This window comes from Leptinotarsa decemlineata, unplaced genomic scaffold (assembly GCF_025532065.1).
Source record: "Leptinotarsa decemlineata unplaced genomic scaffold, Ldec_3_MD MMD2_tig00000505_RagTag_RagTag, whole genome shotgun sequence".
In the NCBI taxonomy this organism is placed as follows: Eukaryota; Metazoa; Arthropoda; class Insecta; order Coleoptera; family Chrysomelidae; genus Leptinotarsa; species Leptinotarsa decemlineata.
Window position 1 is genome coordinate 7636844 of NW_027412549.1, and position 24701 is coordinate 7661544.

Sequence of the window (24701 nt, forward strand, 5' to 3'; positions counted from 1 at the left end):
TGATACATGATAGTCTAACTCGTCAGCAGGTACATACAACTCAATAATTTTTGGAAAAAAAGGTTTTGGCTTACTACTATTCCATCTTGATATAAAAAATGTGGGAATCTTCCTAAGAAAGGAATAACGTAATCAATTTTTAAAGAAGTAAATTTATACATAGATGTGTAGATCATGCAAAGACTGGAAAAAAAAGCCCTCCTGAAACAGCTACTTTCATATACTTAAACATTGAATTACACGAAAGAAAAATTCTTTCGAAACAAATACTTTTATAAGAACACTGAATTATTCAGAAAACACTTTTCTCTTCTTAGTTTGTATTGCAAACATTCGTTATGGAATTAAATCAGATATCATTCACAGGATTTCTACACAATATACATGGACCACTGTCATCTTCATTGGTAGACATCGATGTTTCGCCGAAAGACACTTGCCTTAGGGCTCTTCAGTATCAATCTGGATAGCATTATAAAAAAACACACAATTCATTCATAAATTATGATTTTCATGTTACGGATGAGTTTGATCTACTTGTGTCATCGATGACATCGTTATGACATTCATTCACCTATTTGATTATATCTCAGTCAAAAGGAATCTTGTTCAAATTGAATGTGTTATAATTTCAGGAATGACTTATTCTTGGGAAAGAAAGTTTTTGGCCTTCTACCTCTGCTTCTTAACAAAAAAAAATGTGGGATCATTTTCAGAATTGAATAAGTTGAAGAAAAACGCGACCAGAGGAAAAAAACAAATCAAATTTTTTTATCTTATGTTTAAATAACATTTTAGTGGAGACCATAAAATGAACGCAACAAATAATAAAAGAAGAAGAATAAATTGAAAAGAAAAGGATGTAATAAATAATTTTTGACAAATGACAAACTTAAAATCAAAATATGTCAAATGTATAAACTTTTCACTTTCGTTATTTCTTAAATGTGAGCAGTAAAATGACGGTAGCTGAATTTTTTGGTTGTACATTTCTGGCCTTTGGCTCACCCTTTGCAATGTTTTTGTTCACTATAGTTCATGACCCAGTAAGGATTATTATACTTATAGCTGCGGCATTTTTCTGGCTGCTGTCCCTATTATTTTCCTCATTGGTGTGGTACATTGTAGTTCCCCTACGAAAAGACTTAGCATTTGGATTAGTGTTCGCAGTTATTTTCCAAGAAGTGTTCAGGTTTATTATATACAAGATACTGAGAAAGGCAGAAAATGGCTTGAAGAAAATAACGGATGACAGTGTTACTTTGATTGAAAACAAACATATTTTGGCTTATGTGAGTGGACTGGGGTTTGGAGTAATGAGTGGAGCATTCTCGCTAGTCAACGTTGTAGCAGATTCTGTAGGACCTGGGACCATGGGACTCAAATCCGGCACCGAAATGTTCTTCCTCGCAAGTTCTGCTATAAGTTTATGTTTTATACTACTCCACACATTTTGGAGCGTAATATTTTTCAATGCTTTCGATAATAAAAACATAGTCCATATAATATATGTTATAGTATGTCACCTACTAGTCTCTTGCTTAACACTATTGAACAGAAGTCAACCATACTCGGCTTGCCTCGTACCATTGTATGTTATTTTGGTAGTAACAGGTTGTTTGGCATTCAAAGTTGCTGGGGATCATACGCTTCTTTCAAAAGCTGCATTTCATTCAAATAGTATCTGAATGGTTTTACGTCTTTTATAAATTATTATTTAATTTCACTCATCTAAACAAAACTCGGAAGCTACATAGTATAAGTATTTGTAATAAAATATCTATTAAAACATTAATTGTAAATTTGAAATGCCTTTTACTTAATAATAGTGTAGTGATTATTTGTTGCAAATCTTATAAAGCAAAAAGAAAGTATAGGGTAAATGTTTTGACTGAAAGTACATATTTTATCACTCATGTAAACATCCAGTATAAATGGAAAATATAAATTCATTTAGTGATCAAAAACTGCATAATGCAAGACTATTGATTTATTAGCTGCTGCTGATAAAATTGCAGGTAGCTGAGATCATTGTTGGACCTTTACGTTATTCTGGAAAATATTTGAGCAAATCCAGAGCTTTTTTATTTGTTGAAAAAAAAAAGTTTTTGTCAGTACCTTCAGAAACATCAATAAAACTGTAAAATGAATCTTTTCCTTTGTTGTTTTTCATAGAAGACACTTTCTCAAACATTCCATATTCAAATCATAATCTGAGGTCCGGATTTATTTTGATTTTTCTATAATCATGAAATCTTTCACAAAACTACGTTTCTTGCATTCTCATTCAGAAGTCATGGGTTTGCTAATTTAAACTTTCATAAACACCCTTCTGTTTCTGAAACTATATAAGTACTATATTCCTACATCAGTTTATAATTTTTGTTTTTCCTTTATTGATGAAATATTTCCTTCAAATTTGATGTTACTTATGAGGGTTCATTTATATATTAATAAAAAGAAAATTCATAAATTAAGCACAAAAAAAGGAAACTGCAGACACGTGTTTCTGGCTTACTGTTGTCATCAGCTCGGTGAAATCTACTGAAATTACCAGAGAGACAGCTACGGCTGTTACCTGTGTGATATAGGACTCAAAAAGTTAAAAAAAATATCTGTTTATCAGATGTCTTCTAAACCAAAAATATAGTTCTGAGGAACATAGCAGTAAGAAAAACAGGAAGTATACAGGGTCGCTTGCCTATAGTTTTTTTCATCAGTTCGGACTTCCATTGTCTAATATAATATAAATTGATTTGAAATCCCTGAAAAAAATTAAGAAGATTAACCGAAAATAACAGTTTTATTAAACAAAAAACTAAAAATACAAAGAAATAACATGCAAGCAACAATCAAAAAAATAAAAATAGAAATATTAATGAAAACTGAAAAATTAAAAATATAAATATTATTAACAAAAAATAAAAATTAAAAGATTCCAAACCAAGTTACGTCACCGAGTTTCAATTGTAAGTATCCACAATCGTCTTCGGGTGATAACTGGACTTATTCCTCCGAGATCTGACTATAGGTCATTCGAGTGCTTTCACCTATCCCCTCTTTCCTCTCTTCGCTTCATTGGTTTAGCGGGAGTTGGTCGTTTTTCGTTTGATTAGAGGTTTCCATATATTACGTACCTCTACGTTAGCTTGACTAAATGCGTTGTTGGACAACATATACGCGGCTTCTTTGAATTTTCTCCTAAACCAATGTTCCTCTTTGTGGATGAATTCAGCTTGAGCCCACTTGATGTTATGTTGATCAGTCCAAACATGCTCTGCTATTCCGGATTTTCTGGTTTCTCCTCGCTGTGTGTTTTTCTTGTGCTTAGCAATGCGAACTTTCAATGACCTCTTAGTTTCACCGATGTATGATTCTCCGCACTCGCAGGGTATCCGGTAAATGCAATTCTTGGAGTCGCAGTCCGCGTTTGGAGACCTGGTTTTTGTGAGGCTGCTACGGATAGTGTTTCCAGATCTGAAAGAGGTCCTGATGTTATACTTGGACCTAATTCTTCTTATACTTTCCGATAATCCTCTGATGTAGGGAAGTACAAGTACTGGTTGTGGCGGCTTCTCTTCCTTGTGGAGATCTATAGTCAGATGACCTATAAATAGTCAGATCTCGGAGGAATAAGTCCAGTTATCACCCGAGGACGATTATGGACACTAACAATCGAAATGTCGTGACGTAACTTGGTTTGGAATATTTTAATTTTTCATTTTTTTAATAATATTTTTATTTTTCAGCTTTTATTAATATTTCTATGTTTTATTTTTTTGATTGTTGCTTGTACCTATGTTATTTCTTCGTAATTTCAGTTTTTTGTTTAATAAAATTGTTTTTTTCGGTAATCTTTTTAATTTTTTTCATGGATTTCAAATCAATTCATATTACATTAGACAAGGGAAGTCCGAACTGATGAAATGCACCACGAAACATTGTCAATCACCTTCAAACAAGGTTTTCTTTTTCTAACCGTATATCTGTTTAAATTTTACTTTTGATTCTTCAATGCAAATCTAATGATTATCTGGTTGTATTCTATTTTTTTTAGATCCCCACAACAAAAAAAAACATTGTGGGATACAAATTTGAAGGCCATTGAATGCTGCCTCTTTTTGTGGAAAATGGTGATCTTGTTAATATTTGCTTCTCTGAGGAATAATAATTTTTCTTCATCCAAACTGTAATACGAACTGTATTTACAACTACTGGACGATGCTATCAAAACCCTACTTTGACTGATATCATTACAAATTATCAACATTATGATGATACTTTGGTGTTTCAACACTACTCTGCTCCTCTGCATCATTATACTAGAAGAAGAGATAGTATTGACTGGTCTCCATGGTGACCAGATTTATCCCTTCAAAATTAATTTTTGTGGGGATATCTAAAAAGTACAATCCACAGAAAACAAATGGGTATCTTTTTGAACATTCCATCAAATAAATACCAAGAAAGTAATTAGCTAAATATGATTTGACTTTTTGTATTTTTCCACCAAACTATTAAACAATTTCAAGAACATGGCATCCTACTCGACTCCTAATAAAATATTTTGAGTTGTTTCTTACTCTCACTAAGAGGTGCAAGTGGAAAAAATCTGCCCCTTTTCATAAAAAGTTGACAGGTTCCCGATGATTTATTTTTTAACGCCTTTGATTCATTTGATCACCCTGTATATAATAGTGCAAAAAGCAAGAAAAGAAACTCAAATTATACTTCCTTAAAGCGATGCAAATAACTATTAAATAGTAGATGGAGATTTTGAATTTTTTAATAGATAGTCTTTTCTTGGTAATGTCACAAGATGACAACGTTTCGAATATTTACGCATCCTTCAGAGCTACAGAAAACATTTTGACGATTACAAGAGAATAAAGTAATGAAATAAATAAAAATAACAACACTTCATTCATTGACAAAATTCTGCTAGCTTGAGAATTCGAGAAAACAACAAATGTGCCATTTAAAAATGCATTCCATTTACTAGAATAATACTATTAGTGGTGATGTTAAGTGTAGAAAGTCATAATCGATATTATCTATATATTTTGTTAATCTAAGAAAAAGGTTTTCACAATGTAAAAAATTAAAGACCACAAATATTAATTTCAACAGAAAATTATTCCGAAAAGAAAGCTATTTTAACTCAATTACATTCACCTACATCATTTTTTTTATGATTGATGAAATTGTAACCAATTATAAGAAAAGTTTTTTTTATTTTTAAATTCATCTAGAATTTCATGTTAATTAAAGTCAAGTCCATAGCCTTTGAAGTGATGTCGAAGTCGATTGCTGGTTATATTTTTCAATAAATATTCATTTGTCCTAGTATTTATTGTAATACGGCAGCAGACTATATTCAACAAAAATTGTTTAACTTTTCTTATTGCACGATTTAGTCTACCAAAATTATTACATATATGTAAATTTCACGAAATAAGCCTCACATCTACAATCCATACTTATTAAATTGGTTTGCATAGCTGGATCATACTGATTAGATTAAAGATCCTGTTTCCGGAAATATAAGAATTTCTTTTATGTAAAAATTACAGGTTTTGTTTCACGTAAAAGTATCGTTTTACCACCGGCATACATCTGTGGTAAATTCATTAATATAGTTTAGAAAACACACAGTATAATGAAAGAGACGCTAAAATATTTATTTGTAATGAAGAATGAATCATAAACGATAAGAGGCGTTTTGTGGCGACCATGTATTCAAAATGCATTCGTCTATGATTCAAATACATTGAATGGGATATTTTTTTTACAATGCACATTTTAGAATATCTGTCAAATTCTTATAAACATTGATACAATTATCGTTTTGAGTAGATATAGATAACTTTGTCTTTGTCTAAGTAATTTGGACGAATCGTTAAAAAGTTATCACGATAATAATAACTTCACGCAACGCAGTACGACATTACACATCGCGTCTACTGTAAGACGACGGGAGACGATGCGCGGGGTTAGAGGGCGCGGTAGAAAAGCGGTCTAAGCAATGAAGCGCCATCGCCGAGAACGCGACCCGAACATGAGCAGACGTCGTTGATGGTTGTGTAAGTTTTGCGAATTTCTTTATAGGTAACATAATTCGATTCTCGAAGCTATTCATTACTCAGTGCAATTGCATATTTCTTAGGTACTGCAATTTTGAAGTGAAAATATAAATTATTAGCTGTTGCTCGTTCTAATATTGAGTTACGGCCGAAGCTACAGAACCTAGAATTTTAAAATATCCAGGTTAGCAGGTTGGTTCTTTGTTTAGCGTCAATAAGCATCAAGAAAGGGAGTCAGGAGAAAAATGGGGGTATTGAATTTTGTCAGTTTTGAAGTTGGAAACCTTAAGTTTTGGGTTGATAAAAAATATTGTAACTATTTGTTTAAAATGGTCTGCCACGAAACTCAATGTGACAAACCAAATTCTACGCGGCGGAGCCACGGGCAACAACTAGTTCTTTTTTATAAGAGAAATGACATAACTTGATCAATGAATGTAATGTCAGAGTAGTGCTGTAGTTTCTGTCAGATTATTTCCTTGCAGTTATTTAATGACGTCAAGGTTGTTTCCAATATCTCCTAAGTGGTTCCTCCCGAATAATAATTTGTGACGACAGCAAAAAAGGAATAAAACTCAAAGAAATATTTGCTGACAAATTCATTGTTGCAATGGTTATATATTGTGAAGACCATATAAAGAAAATTACTTTACAATTCGCAATAAATATAGTGTTTGTTATATGCATGGGTAACTAACTGTGCCATTCACGGCTTCGGGGCAAAATGTTCATAATTGGATAAAAGAGTTTTCATGTGGCAACGTTGCATATTAGTTATTGGCCACGCCCGACGGTTTTTTTGACTTATTTCAATTTTCGTTAGTTTAAAAGGTTATGTTGATAGTGTTGATACATTCAAAGAGAAAATGGTATACTTCAGTTAATGTCAATTGTTTTCTGGTAAATTAATAAGAACTTTTTTCAGTCGGGAGGAGGTGTAAATATATGCAAAGTGACCCCTGAAGTAAAACAAGCTTTGAAAGAATTTCGGTTCCAAAAAGGGGAAGACACAGCTGCTCTAGTTTGTATGTTAAATTTGACAGTATCTGACTAACCTTTGACCCATTAGCTGATTATTATGTTGTTTTCAAATAATTCTTCCTCTGAATCCTAAATATAAAAAACAACATATTTTAATAAAATTGTATTGAGAAGGTAGCTTTTTGAAAAAAGGCTTGGACATTTTTTTTGTCTTCTACCTGTCCAGTTATCAAAATATATTCATTCCAGATACAAACATTCAAACAAGAATAGTCAATCTGAAAGAAGTTTTGGAATTAATAACTTTCCTCAGTTAAAGAAAATGAAATGTTTCTTTTGACTTTTATTGACACAAACTATTTTTTCTTTTTATACTATATACAACTAGATAAAATAAAATTATAAATCAACTAAATTGAATGATGTTCTCATATTCATAACTCAACACCCCACCTGAATAAGAAGTCCATCATTCAATCCTAATAGACTTCGGAGCTCTAAAAACATATCTCTTGTCAGTCCTTTCGTCAATATATCTGCTTCTTGCCTGTTCGATTCCACATATCTCAGCTCTATTTCTTTGCTTATTACTTTTTCTCTGATGAAATGATATTTGATATCAATATGTTTGGACCGTTTTGTATCGGGATTCTTGGAAAGCTGAATACATCCTTGATTGTCCTCAAATATTTGTATGGGGCTACAAAAGTCTATTCTCATGTCAGTTATCAGATTTTTTAACCAAATTCCTTTACAAGCAGCAACGTACTCAGCTTCAGTAGTTGAAAGTGAAACACACAGTTGTTTTTTTGTTGTCCAAGAAATCAGATTTCCAAATGATTTAAATAAATAACCAGAAGTTGATTTCCTATCGATGTCATTTGCCCAATCAGAATCAGCAAAACCAATAATTACTGGAGCCTTTTCTCGTCGCTGATTTACAGTTTTCCATTTCATATTTTCTCAAAAGACTTTCGATATTTTTTTTCTGACTGATGACCAGCTCATTTTTCTCCAAATTTTGTTGGATATGCATTCCCATATATAATTCTACTTTACCAAGGTCAGTCATATGAAATTCTTTCTTTAGTTCCCTTTTCACTCTCTCTATTCCTTGTTGGCTATTTCCAGTAAGAAGTAAGTCATCGACAAAAATAATCAAATATATTATTTCATCATCACAGAATTTGGAATATAAACAGTAATCACTGACAGATCTGTCAAAACCGATTTTCAGTAAGTATTGATTTAAATGTTCATTCCAACATCTTGGTGATTGTTTCAAGCCTATTCAGCTTACATACTTTTCCATTCTCGCAATCCATTCCATCTGGAACCTCCATATATACATTTTCTTCTAGAAATCCATTCAAAAAGGCAGTTTTAACATCCATCTGGAACAATGGGTATCTGTATTGGACTGCTACTGACATAAATAACCTAATTGTTGTTAATCTTGCAACAGGAGCATCCTTTTCTTTGTATTCAATGTTTTCTTTCTGCTGAAAACCTCTTGCTACCAGTCTAGCTTTGTACCTCTCTAGGTGTCCATTTACATTTTCTTCTGCTTGAACACCCATTTGCTTGTTATAGGTTTCACTTCATCAGGACAGTCCACTAAAGTCCAGGTATTATTTTCCATTTAGGATTCTAATTCTTCTCTCACTGCATTTCTCCATTTGTTTGCATCATCTTGTGGTAAATTATCAATATCTTTATAGTTTTTTGGTACATTTTCTGTTATTGAATCTGTATTTAGTGCCATGTAGATTTCAAAGTCATGTAACCAGACTGGCCTTTTTGTAATTCTTTTCTGATTCACTTCAGACTTAGTTTCTATTGATGGCATTTCAATGATTGACGTTTCATTTTGAATATTTGACAATCTACTTTCAAGATTTCTCTCTGAATTTATTATCTCTGATTCTACTGGAATTTTATTAAGTATTTCTATGGTTTTTTCAGGTTTTGTACAATTTAAAATTCCTTTTGCTTTATTCATTTCATCAATATGCATTATTATTTGATGTTCAACATTTTGGTTTTCGATTTGAGGACGCCTCTCGTCAAAAATCACATCTCTTGATAGAATAATCTTCCTTTCATGTTCATTCCACAGGCGAAAACCATTTTTGGCATAACCAATCATTTTACATGTCACTTCTTTCATCTAATTTTGTTCTTTTTTCTTTAGGTATTTGAACAAAGGCCTTGGAATCAAATACCCTTATTTTATACAAATCTGGTTTAAATCCTGTCCACATTTCTGTTGGAGGTTTTTTTATTAGGCATCGTGTGTAACTTCTGTTTGTTAAATATGTTGCTGCAAAAACTGCTTCTCCCCACATTTCTTTCTTCATTTTGGCATCAAATATCATTGTTCTTGCCTTTTCAAGAAGTGTTCTATTCATTCTTTCAGCAACACCATTTTGTTGAGGTGTATATCTCATCGTGTAGATCAATTTCACTCCCTTTTCTTCACAAAATACTTTGAGAGCGGTTGATCTATATTCACCACTGTTATCTACTCTGAGACTTGCAATTTTCAATGAAAATTTGCTTGTTACTAGTGCTTCATACATTTCAAAATACTTCAAAACTTCATTTTTACTTTTCAGCAAATAAACAATTGTGAAATGAGTATAATCATCAATAATCGTAATGAAATAGTTATATCCATCCCAGGTTGAAGGAGTGATTGGTCCACAAATATCACTATGAATGATCTCCAATAGCCTTCTACTTCTTGGTTGATTGATGTCCTTAAATGGCAGTCTTGTTTGTTTTCCTCTCATACATTCTTCACAGAGTTCCGCCCTCTTACTTTTGAAATTTACAATTCCTTCCACCATTTTGAATCTTACAAGATTATTTAGATTGGACTGACTTACGTGACCCATTCGGCGATGCCACAAGTCTTCTTCATAGTTATACGTCATATGAGCTATATAACTTTGTTTCAAACGGAAAGTTATTTCATAAAGATGATCACTTCTACTACCTTTGGCAATTAAACAGCTTCAGCGTATAATTTTGCTTCTTCACATTCAAAAACAATTTTGAATCCCATCATTTCCAGTCGCCTCACAGATAAAAAATTTACTCTCAAATCAGGAACAAAAAGCACATTCTTTATTGTTATGTCTAAATTTCCTTGTTTCACTTCGATTTGACCAATTTTTGTTGCTGATAATGATTGTCTTGATTTCGCGACTGCAATCGAAATTGGTTTCTCTAGTACCTTCGCAAAGGAAAAGAATCTGTCATCGTTAATGGGATGATCTGTTGCTCCTGAGTCAATAAAAAATGATAATAATTTCTTCTCGTCATTTTCAGTTGTCTGTTCTGATGTCAGAAAAGCAATACTAGCCACGGTTCCCTTTGCAGACTCTTCATTTTCTTCGCTCATTTGCTCCGCTTCACTAGAGTTAACACTTCTATAATTTCTTTTCTGATTTTGAAAGTGACCCTTGTATTTGCATTCTGACATTGTATGGCCTCTGATTCCGCATCGGTAGCAATTGAATTTAAATGGTCTGGATTCTAGATTTTTCTTTTCTCCACTTTTATTAAAGAAGGATGCACTTTGTAGTTCATCACTACTATGTCTATTGTTTATCCTGTTCTCTTTGTCGAATATTCTTCTTTTTACTAAATCCAATGTTAGTTTATCTTCAGATAATGTCTCTAATGCTGTAGTTAAACTATAATACGATGATGGTAACGTAATCAATAAATGTGTAACAACCTGAGCTTCTTCAAATTTTTCACCTGCCGTTTGCAAATGTCTCACAATCTCATCAAATTTTCTCAAATGACTTTCCATACTTTCGTTTTCCTCCGATTTTAGCATTAAAAGCTTCTTTCTTAAGTAAATTCTACTGGCAAGTCCTTTCTTTTGATATGTATTTTCTAGTGCTTCCCACATTTCTTTCGCAAATTTCTTATCTTTAACGCATTCCAAATGCGAATTAGCTAAACACTTCACAATAATATTCTGGCATTTGATGTCCTTTTTCTTCCAGTTGGAGTCTTCCGGCAAGGGAACAGCTTCATTAATCACTTCTTCAACTTCATGTTCTTTGAACAGTAATTCCATTCAAAATTTCCAATGGTCGAAATCTGTACCATCGAACTGACGAATTCCCAACTTATCATCTGGGCCCATAACCTTTTGGAATTAATAACTTTCCTCAGTTAAAGAAAATGAAATGTTTCTTTTGACTTTTATTGACACAAACTATTTTTTTTTTTTTTATACCATAGCAACTATATACAACTAGATAAAATAAAATTATAAATCAACTAAACTGAATGATGTTCTCATATTCATAACTCAACAAGAAGCAAATATTTTATTGATATTGAGTTATCAAGAAGTCACTTTTTTTTAACAAATTTGTTCCAACATAATGGAAATTAAAATATGTGAGATTTTTTATGATGGAAATCATTCGTACAACTTCCCTTTGATCCCAGTCATAGATTCAAATTTAAAATATTCTAATACCTAAAGTTTTGTTCTAAATTCTGAATGTCGAGTTTTTACAGTGAAAGTTGACAGAGAAAAGCAGCAAATAATACTTGACAGAGAATTTGATAGCATCTCTTTTGAGGACCTTCAAGAATATCTGCCAAGTCATCAACCACGATACATTGTTCTCTCATACCGCCAGAGGCATAGAGATGGTAGGGTGTCATATCCTTTGTGCTTCATTTTTTTCACCCCAAGAGACAGTCATGCAGAGTTGCAGATGATGTACGCTGGTTCAAAAATAGCCCTCCAACAAGAAGCAGATCTCACGAGGGGATATGAGATTAGAGAGTTGGAAGATTTAACAGAGGAATGGTTATTGGGAAAATTAGGTAATTGAGGTAAGTATAAAATTGTAAAACTTGTTGTTTGATGAACTTCAAACTTATATATTAATTCTGTCAAATTCTTTTCAGTATTTTTAATATTCCAGATTTTCATTCTAAGGATGACACCGGGCATTTGGAGTCCTCTGATGTGTTCCTTTATCTTTATAAATATATTATATTCAAATTTCGTTTCAGAATGTAGGAATACTCAATAATTGCATTATTTTTATAATTATTCTATCGATTCCTTCCACATAAAAAGGGCAAAATATATATTTTTAAGCAATTTACAAATCAAAATAACAATAGAACTAGGGTTCGTCCATGAATCAAGTGAAGCTCAAAAACGAGAAGGGTTTTAAAAAAATCACGAGATGTCGCAAGAAGAAAGGAAATGCAGTGAGATATTCAGATGTATTAATGGTGCCTTTGAAAGTGCGAATTATAAACCATTTGCTTTTTTTTAAGAAAGTATTGCCCATCTGTGGTCTGAGGATAATTTCCCAGTACCAGTACAATTATCTGTTTTCCATATGACTAAACCTTTCTTTTATTATATTTATTCCAGTCAGAAGTAACCTGCAACCTTAGTATCTGTCTGGACATTTTTTTCATTACTGTAATTCATTCTTCAGAATTAAAGTAGTAGTATTTGAAGATACTATCATGAAAATTTTTAAGTTATGTTGTACCAAGAAAATACATGTGAATTTGAGTAGGGGAGGGGTAGTCTTTAACCTCGGCACTCATCAACAGGGAGAGGGGTGGTGAAAAAAGAACATAATGTGATAAATGGACGAACCCAGAAGGTTGTCACAGCTATTGTTCGAAATAAGCCAATGTCTTGTCTTTGCAACAATAGATGCTAGAAATAGCGTATTGCCATTAAATTCACTGTATAGATCTCATAAATACTAGTATCTTTCAAAATATGTAACATATCTTTAATTTTAATACATTTATCAACGTACAATAAGTTATAAGCTAATTGCTTATTGTATATATAGTTTTGGGTTTTTTTTTATTAGGAAATTGATCATCTTCAACTAAAATTCAACATACAGTTCTCTGGATGTGAATGTAGTGTTCACGACAACTATATATAGGTGATTTTACTTCCTTCCCATATCCTAAACATAAATAGAAGGTTTATGTGTATGATGAAATTGTATAAGTTGTTCTGAATTTATCTTTGAAGACTCAAAGTTTATTCACTATTAATGTTTGCAATCCAAAATCTTCAAAGAGAAGAGACTGTTTGTTGAAAATGGTGTAATCATAATAAAAATACTTATAATAAAATTGTTGAAATAAAAGGGTCACGCTGTCGGTGATTGATCGATTGAACAAGCAATATATTCATTGAATAAAATCTACAATTACTCAACGAATGACAGTTCCCTCATGACTATGAAGAATGCAGCACTGGAAATGTGAAAGACCTGCCAGTCATTGAGAATTCAAAAAATATGAGTTCATATATATAATAGAAATCTGTAATTTATCATATAGAAAAAGATGCATACACGTTTTGGCTTGAAAAGTGGCAAGTTTTCAGATGTGTCTATGTATTGTTCACTTCTAGTTCTAGAGCAGAAGGCCTTCATGCTCGACATTTAATTGCAATTATTTCTGGACATCAATTTCATTGTTTTAATAACCCTACAATTTGCAAGCTGCTGGGAAAAATCGATAGACTTGTTGTGTTTTCAACGAACTACACTTTATGCATAGAAAAATGAGGTTATAATATTTTTACTGATCATCTTTGGTTGATAGGTAGAATTGGAACCTCTGGGATAAAATGAATCTAGTGAAAACGTTTTCCCACTCATCAGAACCATGCACTTTTTTTCCATACACATTTCATAAACCTTGTTAGAATTATCATCAGCAGATAACTATAAATGATTTTAGTTTCAATTATCTTCTCATGATGTTAATTCGGTTAGTCAAAGGCAGTTCAAAAAAGTGAACTAGTTCAGATGTGCGTGAAAAACATTTTCATTAGATGTTTTTGAGTTCAAAAATTTACGGGAAGCCTATAATTATCTACGTTTATGCATCTTTTAATAGACAATTTTTTTCAATCATGATCAATTATTTTTTTTAGAAAGCATTTCACAAGTTGTTTTTTGCTTTTGCTAGTTTGCCAGAAATATTTTTATATGTATATTTATAGAACAAATAAAATCTATAATTCCATAATGTACCTATATCTTCACCAAAAATAAAATAACAGTTTATAAAACATTCCAAAGGTTAACCAAATAATAATATCCAGTGATTTCTCGTTTTCTTCACAATGCAATATTTCAGATGTTTTTATGTAACCGAGTTATTTTCATAAAAATGCAGTGGAGGTTTAGAGCATTTTATTTATTAAAATTTTGATATGTTTTTAAAAACTTTGAAAATTATCATACATTTTTAACATGGGTGATGTTGGATGTTTTTCCCATATAGAGTTTATTGTTAGCTCAGTGCAGGCGAGACATGCAGGTAAATGTAAAAAAAAATATCATTTTGAAGCTCTTTTGGAATAATTTTTGAAAAATGTCTACCTTTCACATTCCCAATTTTTCAAAATATTGGGATTTAGGTTGTTGAACGCAATTGTGCTTCAGGATAAAAAAATCTAAATGATTTTAACTAAGTCTAACTGCTACAGAGCCAGCAATAACACTGAACTGAAGTTTTCATTTGTAATAATAAATTTCACATCCACAAATTCATATTGTTTCAAACTTTATACTTCTATTCTGTAGATGTTATTTACAAAAAATGTTTATTTCTGTTACAGAATAAATATGTAGTTATAATATGTAGTTATTTTTATTATACAAAGTTTCAAGTTTATTCAATATATCATGTGGCTTTATCAAAATTGTTTCAATTAATCTTTTATATAAAATAAAAAGATCTTGATCTTTTTACCAAAAAGAAAGTCTCACAGCGAAATCTTCATGAATTGAATGAAAATATTTTTAGTGTTACTCAAAATGTTGAAATATTTTCAAGGCTATATGTCCAACATTTTGAAATATTCATGTATAGTTTGCTGTGAATGATAATTTGGGGTATACAAAAAGAAAAAAATGTTACCTATGTTGATGAAATCTCTTTGAGATTGGGAAACATAATAAACAGAAATAGTAGATTTTTCACAAAAGTATTTTTTCATTCATTTTTCAGTACATAAAGTACAATATAAAAGAATGAAACATTTTTAATGACGTCAGTATTACACCCCAGAAGCGGATCTCTGGCCACTATTTGTCATCTTGCAGCCCAGTGAATAACATTTTGGAGGGAGAACTGAAATGTTTCCCAAAAATTTTTAAGACACACTTTTAAATCGAACTGCCGAAATATCACAGTTACTTTTTCCGCCAATTACTCCATGATGATACCATTCAAGCAATATTCAGAAGTTTTCAAAGGACTAGTAGGAGTTGATGATAAAAGGCAAGGGTTTTTTATCTATTAACATGCACTACAATTATTTTATTAGGGTCTTTGTGGTAATATACTCACCTGGTGATATTGAGGAAAATTGGTTATCCAAAAGCACACTAGTTTGTTAATAAATATTATATTCAATTCAATTACAAAGAATGCTGAAATGATACATCAACTGTTTGTCTATCTGACAACAAAATCTAAAAATATAAAACTTACACCACACCTTCCTTCAGCAAAGCCGGTTCTGATTATTATGAGTTTTCTTTTGAATAAAATTCTTTCAGGAAAAACTGCACAATATCGAACCGAATCCCCACTGTCTCTGTATTTGTTACTAAACAATTTGATCTTCATGACACTTGCTGGGCCTTTACTTAGTTGGAAATTAACACGTATATCATTCTGGAACAAATAGGAGAAAACATTAGGGTTTCGGTTCTATCAATATGTCTTGCTGAGTAAAAAGATGCAATGTAATGGACATGTGAACACTGAACAGTAATGAAAATTGAAAGAGGCAGTTGATGTTTTGTGAAAAATATAATATGAAAAGGAAGACACTCAATTCACCTAATAGTGATAGACTGTACTAGTGTGGTTCTTATTTTCAAGTGAAGAAAATTGGAATAAATTTTCATAATTTTTTTCATAATGAAGTTTGACATGTTAATAGTAAAATGCCAGAAAGGTAATGTATAAATTGATGAATTTGAATTGTAATATTATGAATACACATCAAAACATTACAAATACCAAAATCTACTATATCTAATGAAAATGGGTCACACTGTACTGATAATTGAATCTTTTTACACTGAATACAAATCATGTAGCTATAAATAACAAAATATCAAAAACACCACAAAATATGAGAGCTTACAAAAAATAAGTGAAATACTGCTCAGTGACAAATTGATCAAAATATATTTCAATAGGAAGTCATGTTACTAATGTATCCATATAGTGCAGATATATGCATATGATATACACATATCTTGAAGGCCATATAAATAATAAGTGTTCTTTCTCAAATTTCATATACAGTGATTTGTTTAAAAAGGGCCAGCTTGAAATTGGACTTTTTTCTTATGGTTTGCAATCAGAAAGTTTCTGAGAAAATTGGTTTCTTAGAGTTTAGTTCCAGTGCTATTTTCTGGAGATAGTAAAAAGTGAAAAAAATTATTTATCATACATTTCAGTTATGCTGAAATAAGTAAATAATAATTTTTTTTATTTCTTCTACAGTATTTGGTGTTTTTTATCAATAACAAACAATATTATTACTAATCTTTGATAAAAAAAGTAAAATTGTAAACAATAAAAACTTGAATCACAGGAACAGTTATCTTTATTTGCTCTTAGCTTATCAGATGTGCCACAAATCAGCCAAATGAATATACCTAATTCTTATTCATTCAATGAGAGACCAATGTTAGCATGTGTGTACTTTAGAATTCAACACTATATGATAACAAAATATTATTTACAAAAATATTTTACTCATTCATTATGTAGTCGAGTTGCATTAGAATTGCAAGTTGGAATCAATTGCAGGACCCCATAAATATTCGCCAAGAAAATGAAAAGCTCCTACAACTTAGTAGACCAAACTGAAAACATGTTTTATACTTTGATTTAAGCAAAACCTTACGAATCCTATCAACTCCTATCACGTTTGTTGTCTCTGATCTTTCTCTAAAGCTATAACATACCCATAAAGATAGTAGAAGAAACTAAGAAGATAGAAAGCAAGTTTGATCCATCCTTCACGCTGGCACCTTGTGAGTACATCTGCATTCATAATGCTAGTCGGGTCGTATATACCATAACCTGACATTACAGGACGAGTACGATAGCGATTCACATGATAGGCTATCAGAGGAATGTTTAAGCACAAGGAAAACCACTCACCAGCAGCGGCGAAGAGGATATTGAAAATTATATGTAGTAAATATTCAGGTAGGACAAGCTGAAAAAAAAGGTTGTATCTGAAAGATATCTCTAGAGAAATATTGAATAAAATTAACTAGAGACTTACTGGATTAAGACTGTTACATTGATCTATTGGATTCTTGTAGTCCGTTTTTAGTTCATCGAACGCTATGACATGAAATAATGAGAAAAATATCAGAAAAGCATCAATTATTAGAGCAATGATATATGAAAATGCAGCAAAATTGAACGCCATTTTTTGGCTTTTTATTTTATGGAATGATATTGAGAAAACTTAGGTTAGATTAGACTGACATGTGTCATTCTGTTTGACGTTGATATAATACGATTGAACACGTCGAAAGGATTGCTCAGTTCATATTCTCATACATTGGTTATTTTTTTGAAATGGCATCATAGGTGCTTCTATTATAACATAGGCATATTTGCCAAATAGACTATTTTTCGTTAATGTTTTTGACTCTTTTGTCTTCATAAAGATATGTTAATGAAAGTATAAAGTTTTTGAGCTCTGAAATACCTACTCGTCATTCTTCGTGAATTAGCATTTCACATTTGGTATTTGAATATCATTTATATTGCACTATAACTATCGTTATAATTTTCAAATACATGTACCTATCTTCATGGAGTAAGCAGTCAATTGGATTTTCCTACTTTCATAATTACTTGATCCATACTTGAAGTTGCAGCCAGACAGAAAGCCCTGTTTGAGTTTTTTGTCGATTATATACAAGGCGCATTTGTAAGGAGAATCCAGACGTTGTATTCATAATCCATTTATATTCGTAAGGGAGTTCGTTATGCTTATTTCTCTCATAATTTCTTTGTTTAGGAGATAATTGTTAAAAAGTTGCAATCATGATGCATCTTAATGAAATACCAATGAGATTTATTTCACTTTCATATGATATCGGATGATAAATGCAACGCGTTTGTGTATTGGTTTCATGTTTATCTTGATATGCATTGAAAGGACGAAAAAATCACTTTATTTATGATGTTGACATTATATATTATATGTATCTCTCACTCTCAAGCAAAGCAATGAATGTAAGTATAGTTTAATTATATTTCGTCTACTTTCAGAGCATATCGATAGGATATATTGTAAAACGGTTTTTATTTTCTCAGTTCAGTTTATCAATTCCATTCTTACTTTAGGATCTGCTATGCATTTTACACTGGTTCATTGAATATGTTCCAAATTTACCATTCTGTATGAAGAGAGTTGAAATTGATATTTATGTAAACGATTACCACAATGAATAAATGCAACAAAACTAACATTTGAATTTTGGTAACTGAAGATTTTACATAAATAACCAATATTTTCCCCGAGTTTGTCGTTCCAATTATAGAGCTTAGATGTCACATAAGAGACATATCTGCTTAGATAGCTATATATAATACAAATGACCTCCACTGGCAGAGATGCCCTTGTCAATGCTGGAATACATTTTCTAGTAGCAATGTACGGTGCTCCAAAATCAGAAAATTCAATTGACAATTACAGATACTGCCCTTGTCAATGCTGCCGAGTACAGATACTGCAGATTTGCTAAACTAACAAGACAAAGCATAGTCGTGAAATTTCAATTATTACCACCCACTTCTCAGCTCAACAGCATATTTATCAATTTTATTATCAAATACAAACCTGGCTAAGAAAAGAAATTGATCCAGAACAGTGGAATTTGGAGTTGAAAAATAATATAACACAACCAATAACAACTTTACTGCCATCAGCACCCGATGATCTACTAAACACAATCTTTTGTAATTGTACAAAAGGTTGTGGCGGAAAATGTGGATGTAAAAAGATTGGATTGAGATGTTTTAAAACTTGTGGACATTGTCGTGGTCAGTCATGCTTAAACGCAGAGTCCACTAGTGAACAAAATGATGAAGATGTTGATTTAAATACAGCAATAAGTCCACTCGAGGTTTTGTCAGCAACTTTTGATGAAGTTGAAATTGAGGATATCGACGACGAATGAATATAAAAGAAAATATCTACAAAATTTTTCCGCTATTTTTCAATGTACAAATAAAAAATTATTGAGCATAAAATGAAAAAAGTTTTTTATTACAGTTCATGGATTATGCCTACGGAAAAAACCATGTAAAAAAACGCGCCTTGCATTCTACCTCAAAAGTGGTGCCGAAATGAGTGCATCATCATAATATAGTCGATTTCTCAGCGCTCTAGTTCGGAAACAGTTGACTTTACAGAAAAATGCAACAGACATTTTTTGTAGATAATCGTATGAGGAATAATTTTTATAATGACCTTTATTGACCTCCGAGCTATAGGTCGCGAGATATTTGCGAAAAACTGATTTCCTTGACCTTTTGATTCTTATAATTTTTTTAGCCGGCACAATATCAATGTCGATTTTTCACATCTTCATTAAAACACTATAATGAAGGTGTAAACTAAAATTCAGCTCAGTACGAATTTTTCCGTAGTTAAAACTTCAAATGACTGGACTATTTAACGAAATAAATATTTTGAAGGACACACCTAGGAAATGGAGTGTTTAATTATGAATAGTTTTAATGTGAATTTTAATGTTTTCAGATTCGTGATCATCCTAAGCATACTAAGTCACAAAAAATGTAGGTTTCTCTTGGAAAATACTATCTTTATAAAATAATTGGTATATTATTCCTAGATTCTGGTTCAGAACTAAGGAATATTTGAAATTATATTATTTTTTCAGTTCTTAGTTTATCATTACTCGGATAAGAGAAAAAAGTAAAAAGATTGGTATATAATAAACGTCAAACATGTTTATGGAATTCAATCAATCATATTGCTATTCCTATACAACGCCTTTCATATATAGGTAAATATCATGTTTTCACTTCAACTTCTTGGAATGGGTGCGATCCCAACACAAGCAAGAAAAAAGAAAGAAAAATGCAACATGCAGCGCTCATCCGTCACGTCGTGTTTCAGCCGTTTTAGTTGAAATGTTATAAGCAAGACCTTTTGCATACCCGCATTGCTATTAAAAGCAAGATTTATGAGAAAAAAAGTGTCTTTCCTAAATGTCTACAAATTGTCGTAGCGGCAAATGAGAGCCATTTATCACGGTCTAATACACGCATCCGAGTTAATTTCGGATGAGTCGTATAAATCCGCATTGTTGACGTTTTTATTTGTTTGAAATTTTTGAGGCTGGAGTTTCACGACACTGCTTTTTTATTCAATTCTCAACTAGAAATATTGAAGTGATCAGCAATAGTTCTAGATTTTCAGCAATCACTACATAGTATAAAACAAACTCGCTTTCCACTGTCTATCCCTATGTACCTATATGCTTAGATATTTAAAACTACGCAACGGATTTTGATGCGGTATAAAATTAATAAATTATTTCTCAATTATCTTAAAGCGGAATCTGAAAGTGTAAAATCAATGAAATACTGTTATTTCTTTAACTTCATGATCAAATATTTTTCTTACACCCTATGTAGAATTTCATTATGAAAAGGAAGAGAAAGTTGCCAATCTGGCATACATTTTTATACAGGGTTTTATTGAAAAATATTTTGTCATTTGAAAAAATAAAAACGTTCTACCTTATAAAGCCCTTGATGGCATCTAAAACTATTTGTTAAGGTTTGTTGAATCAATCGGTAGTAAATTGCTCGGTATTGGTCCAAAATAGTTGCTGTCGCGGGATCGGTAACGATAAATGGATAAATTGTAAATGTGTACTTTGGAAACTTGTAGCGATTTGCAAATTTCGTATATTTGAAAAGGGAATACATTCTGATGAAGAAGTAAGGAACGTTTACTCCAAAAAGTAAAATAAGAATGTGATCAGCCTCCTGATAATAAAGTTGATTTTTTCCGTAAAAGACTATAATAGAGTTTGCTGTGAAAACAAATGAAAACAATTATCCTTTCAATTATCAAAATTCATATTTGAAATAAGGTCGTTCATATGAAACAGGAGTGTTTGAATTTCATTTGTACTTATGACTCCCTCAAGATAAATGACTTGTAACAAATCAAAACATTATTATATAATACTCATCATACTATGAAATATAATTATTACTCTTTCTAGCCAGTTGATTTCAGGTTTTCTTCCGTTATATTTATTTCAATATTTCATCTTTGTTATAGGTCTCACTGAAATATATACAGGGCTATTCGAATTGGTTTCTGTACATGGGGATCTCGTAAACGATAAGAGATAGAGCGTCGGTTAAAGTGTGGCAAAGTTGCGTATTTTAGAGACCCATTCAATGGTGTAAAAAAATCGAATATAGGTCCATTTGTACTGGAAATATACAGGAAAAACCAAAATATCCCACTTTATTTTTTTGCCTGTATCTTCTTTATTCGCAGACATTTTGAAAATCTGTCCACATTTTGCTATTGGCACTTGATATGGGCTATCAGAATATGCCCATGAATCTTTTATAAAGGATGTCATCTGACTTGGGCCCACCCCATCTTTAAATTTTTAAATACAGACCTGTATTTTTTGTTGCAATTGTTGGATCGTTGACGTTCACTTCATACTGAGAAATTGAATTCAGTTTCATACTTTGGAATGTTTCGGTAATATTTTATTATAATTGGGTGAATTATTTCCTTTTAAATTACTGCCCTCGAAATTGGTTGAATGAGTACCGTAGAGTTTTTCGAGAGCCTTTTTTACAGTTTTAGATACCTATTCATATTCTTTAACATTTCCATTGCTCTGGGCGTTTTCTACAATGAACTTCCAATAAGATAACCTTTTATGATTATCTGAAGCATATCGACAATATGTGTTTTGATAAGCAGAAAAAGAAATAATAGCAATAATAACATCCGAAACGAATACCCTGTTTAAAATCTGTTTTTTCGTTAATCAGCTGTCGCCCCCCATACGAATGACAACTCTCGAAAATTGAGAAACTTGTGCGAGCTAAGGACTAACGAGGTCTTACCTTTCAACGTGTGATTCTTATACGATTGCAGAATCATCCCAGCTTCAATCAGATAAATTATCTCGAGAAATACTATAATTGTAATATATATAATTGTAATGAAAATTTAAATGAAGTAATTTATATACACAAAAAAATAATGTCGCAATAAATGTTCGAATTGGAGTCCTTCCATTTCGAGACATTTTTGAACTCGTTTTTTCATATTATGTATTGTTCTTAATACACTTCTTTGCTGAATTGTTACGAAAGCATTCAAAATCCTCAATCTCAAGTCTTCCACATTTTCAATCTCTCTGCCAGCGTAAATCCTATTTCTCAATGTCCCCCTTAAAAAATAATCCAAAATAGTAAGATATGTGATTTTGCAGGCCAGGCCATCTTATTAGCGCATTATTTGCTATCCATCTGTTGTTTAATGTGGTATTCAGAAACTGATTAACCTCTCTTATACAATGAGGAAGAGCTCCAACATGTTGAAACCAGATTCTATTCAACCTTCTTATTAGAATATCTTCGAGGTATTCAGTGAAGGTGGTCCTTGAAAATTGCAAATAACGTTCGCCATTTAATGTCTCCTGGAAAACATGTGGCCCAAGAATTTTATTTTGAAAAATTCCTGCCCATACATTGAATCGAAATTGCACTCGAGGACGAACTTCTCTGTTGATAGATGAATAGAAAATAATGTATCAATAAGATCGTTTGCAAGATCACCAGATCTTTATATTATCTATTGGGACATTGAAAAATAAGACTTGAAACACTTGAAAGACTTGAGATTGAGAATTTTAAATGCTTTCGCAACAATGCAGCAAAGAAGTGTATTAAGGGCAATAAATAATATGAAAAAATGAGTTCAAAAATATCGCAAAATGAAAGGACTCCAATTCGAACATTTATTGCGCCATTAATTTTTTTGTGTATGTAAATTACTTCATTTCAATTTTCATTACAGTTATAGTGTTCGTTTCAAATGTTATTATTGCTATCATTTGTTTTTCTGCTCATCAGAACACATATAATCTATTCATTGCAGAATTGATTCAGGTAATCATAAAAGGTTTTCTTGATCGAAGTTCATTGTATAAAACGCTGTGAGCAATGGAAATGTGAAAAAATATGAACAGGTATCTAAAAATGTAAAAAATACTCTCGAAAAACTATACGGTACATAGGGAGACGTGAAAGTTGCTAGTGTGTTTTTATTTAACTCAGTCAACCAATTTCCAGGGCCGTATTTATAATAAAATATATTACCGCAACATCCCGAAATATGAAATTAAATTTAATTTCTCGGTATGAAGTGAACGTCGACGATCCAAAAACTGCAACAAAAAATACAGGTCTGTATTTAAAAATTAAAAGATGGGGGTGACCCAAGTCAGATGACACCCTGTATAAAAGATTCATGGACTTATTGTGAATAGCAAAATGTGAACAGACTTTCAATATGTCTGCGAATAAAGAAGATACAGACAAAAAAATAATTTGGGAATTTTTTGTTTTTCCTGTATATCTCCAGGAGCAAAAGAGCTATATTTGATATTTCAAATCATAAAATACGCAACTTTGCCACAATTTAACCAACACTCTATCTCTTATCGTTTACGAGATCCTCATGTACAGAAACGAATTTGAATAGCCCTGTATATGAATGTTTTACAAAATGTAAAATGAATTCAAATTGATGTTACTAACGTTGTGGTTATTTCTGTTCTTGGTTTATTTTGAATTGACATATTAACTTCAAAGCAACTTGATGAAGTCCAGATATATGAGCGTGAAAGTAACCTCCAGGTAGGATACCGAGTCTTGGAGTTGGAGGTTCTCTCCTAACAGTGTGAGGTTCAAGTCGTTAGTATTAAGTTTATGACGAGTCGTGGTATTGGGATATCTAAATAGGATTGTTTGGGTTTTGAGGGGGTTTATTTTGATTCGCCACTTGTTGCACCATTGCTCGAAGTGGTTAATCGTTGTTTGGGCTTGTGTTTGCAGGATACGGGTGCTGTTGGCGGAGGAGTAAAGGATTGTATCGTCTGCGAATTGATGGATTTTTTGAGTGGAGGGAGAATCGTGAACATATATTAGGAATAGGAAGGGAGCGAACTGATCCCTGGGGGACTCCGGCTTTGGGTATGAACGGGGAGGAGAGGATTTCGCCTACTTTGACACGAATTTGTCTGTTGGTAGGATAGGACGCGACTAGTCTGATGAAGTGAAGACGAAGTTGGATTTGAATAAGTTTTCAGATCAGGCCAGCCCAGACCTTGCTGAATGCTTTTTCGATATCTAAGAGGATGGCGACAGTACCGAAGGAAGAATTAATATTTTGGGTGATATGTGTGTTTAGTTCGACTAGCGCGTTTTGTACGGAGTGTTCGGGTCTGAAGCCAT

At 32.0% G+C, this 24701-nt stretch overlaps 3 protein-coding genes across 3 annotated transcripts; 2 read left to right on the forward strand and 1 right to left on the reverse strand.

Moving 5' to 3' along the window:
* Window positions 1–872: 872 nt before the first annotated feature.
* Window positions 873–1809, forward strand: aph-1 (gamma-secretase subunit Aph-1). The gene is given in 2 exon segments (XM_023169585.2): window positions 873–1635; window positions 1638–1809. Coding segments are annotated over 2 exon segments (720 nt in total). The 5' UTR covers window positions 873–959; the 3' UTR covers window positions 1682–1809.
* Window positions 1810–6824: 5015 nt separating this feature from the next.
* Window positions 6825–14751, forward strand: GMF (Glia maturation factor). The gene is made up of 4 exons (XM_023169587.2): window positions 6825–6952; window positions 7009–7108; window positions 11616–11939; window positions 12032–14751. The coding sequence occupies exons 1-3, from the start codon at window positions 6950–6952 to the stop codon at window positions 11936–11938; spliced, it is 426 nt and encodes a 141-aa protein (XP_023025355.1). The 5' UTR covers window positions 6825–6949; the 3' UTR covers window position 11939; window positions 12032–14751.
* Window positions 14752–15506: 755 nt separating this feature from the next.
* On the reverse strand, window positions 15507–17627 carry cni (protein cornichon). Its single transcript, XM_023169583.2, has 3 exons — window positions 17431–17627; window positions 17105–17361; window positions 15507–15794 (listed from the first exon to the last, which is right to left on the reverse strand). Exons 1-3 carry the CDS (start codon window positions 17578–17580, stop codon window positions 15767–15769), a joined length of 435 nt encoding a protein of 144 aa, XP_023025351.2. The 5' UTR covers window positions 17581–17627; the 3' UTR covers window positions 15507–15766.
* Between the last annotated feature and the right edge of the window lie 7074 nt (window positions 17628–24701).

Bases quoted from the DNA above. Each gene is read 5' to 3' on its own strand.
- GMF (XM_023169587.2), top strand. The intron at 7,109-11,615 runs GTATGTTAAATT...GAGTTTTTACAG, and splicing joins AGACACAGCTGCTCTAGTTT to TGAAAGTTGACAGAGAAAAG.
- cni (XM_023169583.2), bottom strand. From the start codon at position 17,580: ATGGCGTTCAATTTTGCTGCATTTTCATATATCATTGCTCTAATAATT. The intron at 17,362-17,430 runs GTAAGTCTCTAG...CTTTTTTTTCAG, and splicing joins AATGTAACAGTCTTAATCCA to CTTGTCCTACCTGAATATTT. The intron at 15,795-17,104 runs GTATGTTATAGC...TATTTGTTCCAG, and splicing joins TTCTTCTACTATCTTTATGG to AATGATATACGTGTTAATTT.